The sequence below is a fragment of the Terrapene carolina genome, unplaced genomic scaffold, assembly GCF_002925995.2.
Source record: "Terrapene carolina triunguis isolate 2854851 unplaced genomic scaffold, T_m_triunguis-2.0 Scaffold233, whole genome shotgun sequence".
Classification (NCBI taxonomy): Eukaryota; Metazoa; Chordata; order Testudines; family Emydidae; genus Terrapene; species Terrapene triunguis.
In genome coordinates, this window is record NW_020664584.1 from 11,259,658 (window position 1) to 11,271,648 (window position 11,991).

The window sequence follows — 11,991 nt, forward strand, 5'->3', positions numbered from 1 at the left end:
ACAGCGGGTCCTGTCTTATCTAGGTAATAGGCACCTAGATAAGAAAAAGTCCCAAAAAACAGGACTGTCCCTTTAAAAACGGGACATCCGGTCATCCTAGCCGCGATGGGCTGGGGGCTCAGTGTCTGCTCCGCAGCCAGGACAAGGTTCCACGGAGTCTTTCCTGCCAGCGCCACAGCGAGCTGGGGGGGGGGGGACTCAGAGCCCACCCGGGCCCCGTAGCGGGACTGGCCCTGCTAGGCCGTGACCCCACCTCTGCCCTGCTCTGGGCCGGGAGCCAGCCCCCGGGGGGTCGAGAGAAGAGGAGCCGCTGCCCACGCAGCCCCGCCCCCCGGTTCGCAGTGCGATTTCCCTTTTCCCTCAGCGCCGCCGCCATCTTGTTTGTAGTTCTGAGACCTGCCACGGCTCTGCGCACGTGCGGGAGCCCCGAGCGCTTTGCCGTGCAGTGCGCAGGCGCGCTCAGCACTCACACATGCTGTTGCCAGCGCCGGAGCTGCCTCTTCCCCTGCGAGCCCGGTAAGAGCCGGGCGGGGCTCTCCCGCGGGCCCGGGCGCAGAGCGCCCCCTTCCCAGATACTGGGGGGGCGGCACCGCCGGTCTCCGCAGCTCGGGCGGGGTGGGCGCTGCGGGCTCTGGGCTCTCCCCGCCCGCTGTGCAGCAGGGTCCGCGCCGGGCGAGCGCCCCGGCGCCTTGCAGCCCGTGCCTGCGCTGGGGTGGTGCCGGCGGCGGGGTGTCTGTGGCAGGCGCTCCCCGGGCACCGAGGGAGGGACGGTCCCTTCCCCAGGCGGCGCGAGGCCGAAGGGCAGGACGCGATTCAGGAGAAAGGGAGCAACGACTGGGGAACTTCCCATGGGAGTCCTGGCGGCTCCCTGGGAGCAGCGAGGCAGGGGCACCCGAGCAAGCGGCGGGGATGGGCGGTAGCTCTCCACCCCGTCTGTAGTTCCAGGGCCACTCTGCGCTGGGAGCTCACGTTGGTATAGTTGTGTCGCAGGCGTGTGAGGGAGGTAATCTATCGCCCAGACCGTCCGCGTAGACAGCGTCGGTCCACAGAATAATTCTTCATCTCTCGGGGAAGTGGGTACCTATGCTGTAGGGAGAACCGCTTCCTTTGGCATAGCGTTTACACTGAGGCTGTGTCTACACTAGGGACCTTACAGCAGTGACTGCGCCGCGGTAAGGTCTCCTGCGTAGCTGCTCTATGCTGATGGGAGTGAGCTCTCCGGCTGGCATAATTAAACCACCCCCAACGAGTAGTAGTAGCTATGTCTGTGGGACAGCGTCTCCCTCCGACATAGCGTTGTCTACTCCAGTGCTTTTGTCTGTGAAGCTTATGTCCGTCAGGGGAGTGTTTTTTCACATCCTGACCAACAAAAGTGCTAGTGTAAACGAAGCCTTTAATCTACAGTAGTGCTGCTGCTGCTGTAGTATTTTAATTATAGACCAGGAGTAGGCAACATGTGGCACACATGCCAAAGGCGGCATGCGAGCTGATTTTCAGCGGCACTCACACTGCCTGGGTCCTGGCCACCTGTCTGGGGCAGCTCTGCATTTTAATTTAATTTTAAATTAAGCTTCTTAAACATTTTAAAAACCTTATTTACTTTACATACAACAATAGTTTAGTTATATATTATAGACTTATTGAAAGAGACCTTCTCAAAAAGTTAAAATGTATTACTGGCACGCAAAACCTTATATTAGAGTGAATAAATGAGGACTCGGCACACCACTTCTGAAAGATTGCCGACCCCTGTTATAGACATACCCTCATACCGTAACAAAAGTTCTCATGCTCAGGCAAATGGATTGTAATACGGGCTGCTGGTGAATTTCTTCAGACCTCTTAATGGTGCTAGTTGACTTTTTGGCAATTTTTTTTTTCCGATTAACTCCAGCTCCCAAAAGATCTAAGGTTTCAAACTTCTGGTATTCCAGTTCTCAGGCCTTCATCTCCATCAACACTGATCCTGGGATTTTCAAATATGAGCAGAAAATCTCCATTAGAAATGGATTAAGTTGTAATAGGGTTCTTTTATCCCTGCTTGAGTTGTAAATAATGCGCTCAGATAAAAATCGTAAGACCCCACTCCTATAGGGGAATAGCTTGTAAATTTGGTAACCTGATACTGGAAATGTTGGCTTCTGCACATCACCTGTGTTAAGTAACTGGATACTTGCAGAAAAGATTCTTTCCCAGTTTTCTAGCTTCCTAAACCAGAGAAGCAATGCAGTGCAGGAAACTGCTAATTCCTCTTTGAAGGAGTGATATTTAATTTGGGCTGCCAGAAATCTGCCAAACTGGGACTGATAAGGGGGGGAAAAAAGGGAAGGGGGAAGACAGTCGAGAAGTGAGGTCCAGGGCCCAAATGTCTGAGAAGTCCAGTCTCATCTCTGGCTGCTTGTATTGGGGAGGGTGCTCCAGTTCCTACCAGGATGTTATGCCTGATCCTGGGCTTCATGTTGTGTAAAGCCTGTGCCCACCTCTCCTTGCTGAAAAGGAGAGAAGCCAGATGTCTTCTCCATGTTAGCCAGACCTGATTGTTTAGGGAGGGCTGATTTTTACTACACCTTCCCCATCTTCTGTTTTTTGGGGTGTGCTCCAGTGCTTGCATCTGTTGCTACTCAAGGTTTTCCCAGGTAGCAGAATGAAATTGACATGACAGAACACTGGGCGGTAATGCAACTGTCACATTAGTTTCACTCTCCTGCTGCTGGGGAATAAGCATTGGCACTGTCTGTCAGCAAACTTAGCACAGCCTTGGTGTCTCATTCCAAAGGGTTTCTTTGCAAACAGAAGGGCTAGAAACATGAAAGGGTAGGTTCTGCCTGAATTATGTTTTTAGCTCCTCCCCCTACTCACCCCTAAGTGGTTTTCATGCCATGTTTTTAGTAAATAATCTCTATATTCCCATTTTTAAAAGTATATTTTAAGGCTGTGTTCTCCATCTAGTTTACAGATGGATATGATTTATTCATTGAAATCATCCATGGGAGGCTATTGTTATGGAAGCCTTTATGGTGCTGGGAAAAACTACAGCATAGATAAACCTTAGTCACTGATCTATTGATTTTTTTTTTTCTTGATCATTCTGACTTCATTGAAGGTCAGCTGCAAATTTAAAAAAATCAAATGGCTTTAAAATATTGTGCTGAGAGCCTCTGATAAAGATAGGAAGGAATTCAGCACATCAGGAGTATGCAAAGTCTGCCTAAATGTAATAATTTTTGGGAGATGAAAACAAGCTGTTCCTTAAATCAGTGAGGTTTTGTCTAGGAGTGAGTGGGGAGAGGAGTTGGTTGTGACAATTTTTTCCGCATTTGCAGCTTCATTTGGCTCTGTGTCTACATTTACCTGATATTAATGTAAGGCAGAATGAGTTATTCAAAAATATGGTGATTGTTAAATTAACTGCTTCTGGGACCATATTAAACATTCTCATAAAATTATGTGCTGTAAGAGCCCAACTGTTTGGACCAGACAACCCCATGTGCAACACTGTCACTTCTAAGGAAGGTTTCAAGCGTTCAGTTACATGAATAATAAAGGCGTCTGACAGTTGATCTTGTGGCACAGGTTGGGAAGTTGCATTGCCATGGAAGAGACTTAGGTTCTACTGCTTGGTCCAGTATCTCCCCACTCAAGTTAGCAGCAGGTCTGAGAGCACAGTATGATTAGGCCTTGTTGAGGAGGGAGCCCAAAGCCTGTAGGAGAGTGACCCATCTTACTGTGGACTAGAAGGGGTTTGAGAGGGTGTGACTGAATGCACCCTGTATTCACCCAGTGGCCAACACATTTCTGTAATATACTTTGCACAAAGTATACCTTGTAAGGTATCATTGGAAAACTCATAATTCAGTGGTCAATAATATCATGGTGAAATGTTTGGCATCATTATATGTAAAGTTATGAATTATGTCTAAAGTGGTGTTGGTAGGGTATGTTCAAACTCATGAAGCAACAATTAGGCAAAACAGGCCAAGCAGGTCTTAAAGGGATTTGTGTTTACCTCAAATTTACATATAAACGGTAAACGGAGTCCTCAGACAATGAAAGGGGAAAGGCAGGGGACAAAGAAGGTGTGCATTTTGGCAAACAGGAATGTGAAAAAATAGCCTGAGAGACTTCACCAGGAGATTTCATGTCAGCTGGCCCTCAGCTGGAAAGAACTTTTACCTAGAAATAACTCTCAAGAGCTTGCATTTCAAAGGGGGAAATGAGATATAAAGGTGAGGAGCAAACACCCCAAAAGACCCCCCCTTCTGCCTCTAAGAAGACAAAAAAATCAACTGTTGGACTTTGGGGGAGGGGTCCTGACCAAAAGGGCTGGTCAGTAATGCTGACAGGCGCATATGGGTAAGAACTTTGCCTTAAATCAAGCCTAGTTTAAGTTTTAGCATCAGAAAGCGTTTGGGTTTTTTGTAACCATTTCTAACTGTAATGCCCACACTTAAATGCATTTAAAATCCTATTTTCTTTTGTTAATAAACTTGTTTTCTTGTCTAATCAAATCCAGTGTGTTTATAAGTTAAACTGTTTGGGTAACTCCATTTAAGGTGGTAAGCTGTTGTGTGTTGTGCCCTTAGAGGGACAATGGACCTCATATATCTGGGCTGTCCGGGAGAGAGCTGGACATACATGTTTTGGGGGGAAATTTGGGATTGGGCGTGTGTTGGGAAAATAGTAACCAAGGCTGATGGGAGCCAGGGTGTGGCTGGTGTTTGCTGGCAGGCTGCAGAGATCAGAGGTTCTGGATCCTGGCTGTGGCTGCACACAGATATTTGGGGAGTGATTTATATGTTGGCAGGCTGTTTGTGAGCAACTTGGGGGAGAGCTACAAAAGCAAAGCATTGTAAGGCACCCAGGTTGCAGGGCAGGTGGTTACACAGCACCTCACTGGTGTCGATTGTACCTTGGAAGGTCTGCCGGGAGGGTGGGAAATCATGTTTGGGAAGCACAGTTGGGTTGCAGTGGGGTGTGAGAGGATGGGGGATTATACTGGGGGAAACTTACCATTGTGTGAGAATTGGCAGTTCTCCCTGCCATCCTTTTGACCTTTGTCTGCCCTGTAGAGACATCCAGCACCCTCTCCCTCATTGAGTTAGGAGTTAAAGGCCCCACTGCCTGAGTGCTCTGTCTGCCCTCCTCCCCGTTGGAGTCTGGTGTCCTCCAAACCCAAGAGAGTGCAAATTGTGCAACAGCATGTTTTTGTTTTGTTTTGTCCTAATGTGCACAGCTCATGAGGAGAGACTGATGGGTGATAAAGTACTGGGCTTAGCACACGCTATTTGTGAACTTGATTGTTTCTAGGGCAGGCACAGCAGGGAGTGGTGGCAGAGACTATGGGAGTGTGACTGAGCAAACAGCTGAAATGGGATTTCAATAGAATAAAAAGTGGGATTTCAATAGAGTCATTGGGAGGCTCTCTCCAGAAAACTTGAGCTTTTCTGGTGAACTAGGTTATGGGTTACACTGTACAGGGTTGGGAAGCGGGAGGAAGCTCTAGACTGGGAACAAAATAAGTGTTCATTCTTAAAACTTGCCTATGAGCAGTAACAGAGGCACTGGAGCTGGCTATCTGCAGACTCAAGCAGATGACATTACATCAGTTACACTTGGTTCACATTTAGAAGGCTATCTTTGCAACCATAAGAGCTGGGAAAGTTTAAATGCTGCTGACACTGACAGCTTAGGTCTCCACACTTGTCACACAGCCCTATTTGTATTCCTCATGGATGTATGTATGTAAGCTGAGATAATTGCATGTAAGCTGAGATAATTTTTCATTATTAACAAAAGCTGTTTTATTCATGTTTTTTATTCACAGGTCACCTTTAAAACTCCTCCAATGGAGCTCTAAATAGCTCATATTTAATGTTAGTCATCTTTTTAGATGGAAAACATAACTGTACATTTGAATTTAAAGGGGCTCTGTCAAATAGGTCCCATAATTAGTTTTTTTTTTAAGTAGAACTGAATATTAGAATTTTTCACAAAATTATTTTAAAAAGAGACAGGTTGGGTTCATTTTGGATTTAAACATTCCCCCACTATATCTTCAATCAAAACATTGCAGCTATGTGGTAGTGCATGAGAATCAGAAAATGAAATTGACTACACCTAAAATATAATACATCTGTTTTAATTGCACTGTTAAGTGCAAAAAGTACACAATAAAATTGATTACAAGTAGATGGTTAACATTTTCAGCCTTAATAACTAACACTGTGAATTTTCAATTTTAGTTATCCAGTGTCCCTTTAAATAATAGCTGTCTCCTAGATTATCACGGTCTCTTTTTAAAACAGTAAAAGCTGAGTATTTAGTGAGCTCTATTTCTATAGCTTTATTCAGTGCTGACATTGTAACCTTCCATAACCAGAGTTTACACTGCTGCCAGATTATGATGAGAACAACATATTTTGGAGAATATGCTTGTACTGTGTATGCTATACCTGGGATTGAGGAGTAACTCTGGATGTATTAGGACTGTCTGTAGAACAGCTGTCTTGGCCCAGCATAATTGTTGTAGTGAAGGAGGAAGGTAAGATGTTTTATCCTGCTGCTGTTCTAACTGCATTATTGAACACTGCAATAATGGAGGCCTTGGTTCATCTTGATGACTCTGCTTTTAACTTGGCAGCTGGAACGCTATCCAGAGATGTTTGCTGTAGCTAGATGAGCAAATGGAAACCTGTACAATGTTCTCAATAAATGACTGGTCCTTGGGCTCCAGTTTTGGATTATTCAAGCTCTACAGACAAAGGCTCTCAGTGGATAAACCCACATAAATGACTCATACTGAAATTTTATACTTTGTGGTAGCAGAACTAGTTTGGTTTTTGAATATAAATATTGGTATCTCATCATCACACTTTAATTGACATTGATAATATTGCCTCAGCATCAGTACTGAAATAATACCAAAGAGCTTTATTCTAAGACTGAATGTGATCACATAGGGCTGGGACTAGTTTCGGGAGAAGGGTGTCACTGTGTCCCACTCCAAATGAGATATCAGAGTATTTGGGGCAGTTTTCAGACATTGAGTGAGGACAACGTAATTTGGGCCTGATGCAGGAATTATTGGGTGAAATTCTCTGATCTGTGCATGCTATTCCGGACACCAGTGTAGATGGTCATAATGGTCCCCACAAGCTTTAAAATCGGAGTTCAAAAAAGTAGTTGAAACTTTAATAATGAGGTACAATTGATCATTCATAATGTACCTTCAATATACAGTTTGACTTCAGTGATTGATGTAGCACCATTTGAAGCAATTGTCAAGTACATGCTGAGTCAGACAAAAATAGGAAACTTTTGTCATCTGGCAGTCATCCTGACACTTTGAAAGTGCTGTTCTGTGTTTACACTGGGATTCTGTAGATTGCAGACTTGTGTTCCTTAGCTTAGGTGTTATCATTAGACAGCTAAGATTGCCTGTAAATACAGTGTTTAATTTTTCAGTAACCTGATTGTACACATGTATACATCCAGACTGAGGATGCTTCTCCACAATAATTAAACAGATTCAGAATATGAAATTTAGCAGGGTCTGATCCAAGGCATAGACTTCTAACTGTTCTCAGGCAAGTGCCATGGATAATCTCCTCTTTCCCAAGCTGTTGCTTCCTTCCTTACATTCTGCACTCTGATGTGTACTGGCTGGCTTCAGCTTTCTTTCACTTGTGGGCACACATTTGTGTATCTGAGGTCAAATAGAATCTGGAGTGATCTTAGGACTTAAGAGGCTTTACAGAAAATAATACTGCATTATTTCTGCCTTGGCAGTGACCAGGTAGGCTGTCCCTTGGCCTCAGCATTCTCACTGCCATGGAAGTCTGGGGACAGGAGGGATTGAGTTAATCTGCTTGGAAATAGTTCTACCATCCTTCCAAATTGAGGCCTTATCTATGCTGCAGAGTTTTTTTTCACCAAAAGGCAGCTTTTGGTGATGAAACAGTGGAGGTGTACACACTGCAATGCCACTTTCGGCAACAAAAGTCATAGGGCTTTTTATGCAAAAGTTTTGTCGCTGGAGTGCCAATGTAGATACCACGCTTGATTTTATCACTTTAATTGGCCCCCAGAAGTGTCCCACAATGCCCATCCTGACCACTCTGGTCAGCAGTTTCAACTCCACTGCCCTGAAGCCAGGTAGGCAACTGTCCATGCCTCCTCCTTTAAAGCCATGGGAATTTTTGAAATTCCACTTTCTATTTCCGTGGTGTGGAGAGCTCACATCACATCTTCCCAGCTGACCATGGCGGCTCCATGCAGCAAACGCTCTCCCACTTGGATCAATGTGCAGCTGCTGGATTTGCTCAGTATTTGGGGAGAGGAGGCTGTGCAGTCCCATTTGTGCCCCAGCTGTAGGAATTTCAATGCCTACAGGCAGATTTCTCAAAGCTTGTGTGAAAAGGACTATGATTGGGACACGCTGCAGTGCAGAGCAAAGATCAAGGAGCTGAGGCATGTGTACCAGAAGGCGAGGGAGGCAAACCGTTGCTCTGGAGCTGCGCCCCAGACCTGCCATTTTTATAAAGAGTTGGACGCTATCCTTGGTGGCAACCCCACCTCCACCGCAAAGAGCCCCATCGATACTTCGGCGGGGCTGGAGCCAGCAGAAAGTGGACCTAACCCAGAGGACGAAGTCATTGACGAAGAGGTGGAAGCAGACGATGATGTGGAGTCCACGGTGGGGTCGCCCGGTGGTGTGTCCAGTCAGGAGCTGTTCTCCACTCTGGAGGTGTCTAGCCAGTCTCGGCAGAGCAAGAAGCAGGAAAGGAGACCCCCAGTAAGTGGTTTTGGTTTATGAAGTGCAGGGGTGGGTTGCGGGCATAGAAATGTACAACAGTAACTGTGTTTCTGTGTGCTGGACATTTCCTTGTGCAGCTAAGCAGTATGGTGGAGCAGGGTGTTGATGCACACCGAGATTTCACAGGAATCCTCCAGAGAGATATCTAGGAAACTTTCCTGGAGGTACTTGCCAATCCTCTCCGGAATGTTCCGTGGCAGAGCTGCTTTGTTCCTTTTCCCCCATTGAAGGAAACTTTCCCGCACCATTCTGCAATCACTTGTGCAGGGACCAAAGCAGCACAAGTGTGGAAGCCGCAAGTGTGTAGTAGATGCATCCTTGCTTCCCTACTTACCCTCAGGAATGAGATATCTGCTACAATGACCCCTGCCTGTGAAAAGGGTGGGAAAATTTAGATTATTGTCCCTAGTCCACTGCACCGCGATCTTTTCATATTGATTTTCTCCCAGTGTACAATATCCCGCGCCCTGGGGTAAACTCACCAAGCTTGGGGTGTTCGCCAGCATGTGTGCTTGTCAAAGATCAGTGAGAAGGAGATTGGTATGTTACTAGAGGTGTATTTTACTGTACTGTTTCAATGCTGTGCACATACTTAACAATCATACTTCTGTGTACTGTTCCTTGTGCTTCTTCAGATGTGGCTTTCAAAGGCACTCCCTACACACTGGCGGAGTGCCTCCACCGGATAAGAGAGCACCCAAGATGGAGCAAGAAAGACATGTTCCGGGAGGTGATGCAATGCTCAGGTGCAGAAAACAGGGTACGCAGACAGAGGAGGGAAATTGAAAGGCAGGACAGAAAAGAAAGTGAGGCCTATGCTAGGGACGCAACTGAGAGGATGATTAAAGTTATGGAGAGGCAAACTGAGATGATACAGTCCCTTATAACCCTCCAGGCTGAGCAGATGCATGCATACCCGCCCTCCTTTTCAGCACATTCAAAACTCTTTCCCATGCCCTCCCCAAATTCCACATGAGAGTTCCTTTCTGCTGTCTGGGACTTCTTGCTTTCCCGTTCACTCCACCCCCACGGACACCTTTTCAAATGATAGCTGGACTTACACACAGCTCTGAAAGTCAAAATTGCCCTGGTACCTTCTCTCCCTCCCCCCCCCCCCCCAAGCAATTGTGTGTGTGTGCAATAAAAGCAAATTTTTTTGAATAAGAACTCTTTATTTCTTGCAAATTGTGATAGCAGATGGCAGCAACAAATTAACAAGCAGTTAAATCACTTGCTTACATTGAATCCTAGGCCACAAAAATTACGAGTGCTTCCTTGCAAAACTCCATTTCATTAAATATTGTAGTCCAGAGCATAGCAACATACATTACTGTTTCTCATCTTCAAAGTGTTGCCTCAAAGCCTCCCTATTTCAAATTGCCCCCCCCTTTGTGCCCCGCTAATAGCCTTGGTATTGGGCTGCTCAAAAGCTGCAGCCAAGTGTTCTGCCTCAGCAGTCCACCTCTGAGCAAAGTTTTCACCCTTTCTTTCACAAATATTGTGTAGTGTGCAACACACAGCTATGACAATGGGAATATTATCCTCATCGAGGTCTAACCTGCCATAAAGGCATCGCCAGCATGCCTTTAATATGCCAAACACACATTCGAGGGTCATTTTGCACCTGCTCAGCCTATTGTTGAACCGCTCTTTACTGCTATCTGTGTTTCCCGTGTAAGGCTTCGTGAGCCATGGCATTAGGGGGTACACCAGGTCTTCCAGGATCACTATGGGCATTTCAAAATCCCCTACTGTAATCTTCTGGTCTGGAAAGAAAGCCCCAGACTGGTGTTCCTAAACATACATGGATGATGCACCTTTCCGGACCACCCTGCATTGATTTCAGTGAAACGTCTGCAGTGATCCACAAGTGCCTGCAACACCATGGAGAAGTACTCCTTCCTATTGATGTATTCCATTGCAAGATTGTCCGGTGCCAAGATTGGAATATGCATGCCATCTATCGCCCAGCCACAGTTAGGGAAACGCATTGCTGCAAAGCCATCCACTATTTCACGCACATTGCCAAAAGTCACGGACCTTCGCAGCAGGATGTGATTAATGGCTCTGCACACTTGTGTTAACGCAGCCCCAACAGTTGACTTCCCGACTCCAAACTGATTTGTGACCGATCGGTAGCAGTTCGGAGTCGCCAGCTTCCATGCTGCAATTGCCACGCACTTCTCCACCAAGAGGGCAGCTCTCGTTTAGGTGTCCCTATGCCACAGGGCTGGGGCGAGGTCAGCACACAGTTCTAGGAAGGTGGCTTTCCTCATCCGAAAGTTGTGCAGCTACTGCTCCTCATCTCAGACCCGCATAACAATGCGATCCCACCACTCAGTGCGTTTCCTGAGCCCAAAAGCGACAGTCCACCATGTTCAGCTGTTCTGTGAATGCCAAAAGTAATCTAATGTTGCTCCTTTCGATGTCAGGCAGCACATGAGGCAACTGTGAATCCTATTGAGTTTGGAACGTCACAATTAATCGCACTGCCATTCACAATGTGCTACTGACAGCTAGTAGAGCATTGGAGAGCAGTGCGGGATCCATTCTTTCAGACACAGATGGCAGGATGAGCAGAAAACAAAGGGACATTGAAAAATGCCGCAAACTGAAGATGGAAGCACATGGAATGCTGGAATGGAAAAAAATGCCTCATGGGACATTGAGCCTGGACCCATGATGAGGTGTGATCCGGTTTGCCTTTCCACAAGACCTAGTAGCAGAAGGTGGAGAGCTGTGCATTGCTACCCACGGTGCATTGCTCTCACTGTCGATGCTACTGCCCCAAGTGGTTTGGTGAAAAAACTGCCAGTGTAGACATGGCCTTAGTGTTGTTGATGATATCTCTTGTGCTCTGCCTGCTCCACCCCACACAGCTCCCTGCAGACTGAACTGATTGTGTTTTGTTGTGTTTTCCCTAGTGGCTGAGGGAAGCAGCTAATCCTGTCCTTGTTGTGCTGCACTTTCCAGTAGGCAGTTGTTAGCAGTTACCTGTACTGCTACACCCAAGATGTGATTACACTGCTCTACAGCCAAAATGCTTCTGAAATAAATGTTGTCAAACTTTACTAATTCTGGTTCACTGAGAACGAAAATGATGCTTAAAATTGTTGATTGGCTCTAGTTTAGTTTTCAAGATATGCTATTGGGTCAGTATATATGACCCTTGACTT

The 11,991-nt window shown here is 46.2% G+C and overlaps 1 protein-coding gene across 2 annotated transcripts in view; it reads left to right on the forward strand.

Annotated features, from left to right (window-relative positions):
* The first annotated feature begins 454 nt into the window (after positions 1 to 454).
* Positions 455 to 11,991, forward strand: part of NDRG3 (NDRG family member 3) — a 113,030-nt gene continuing 101,493 nt past the window's right edge. For both annotated transcript variants that reach the window (XM_024209939.1, XM_024209941.1), the window contains exon 1: positions 455 to 516. In XM_024209939.1, coding sequence (XP_024065707.1) covers positions 473 to 516 — 44 coding nt within the window. In that variant the 5' untranslated portion in view covers positions 455 to 472. The remainder of the gene's footprint in view (positions 517 to 11,991) is intronic.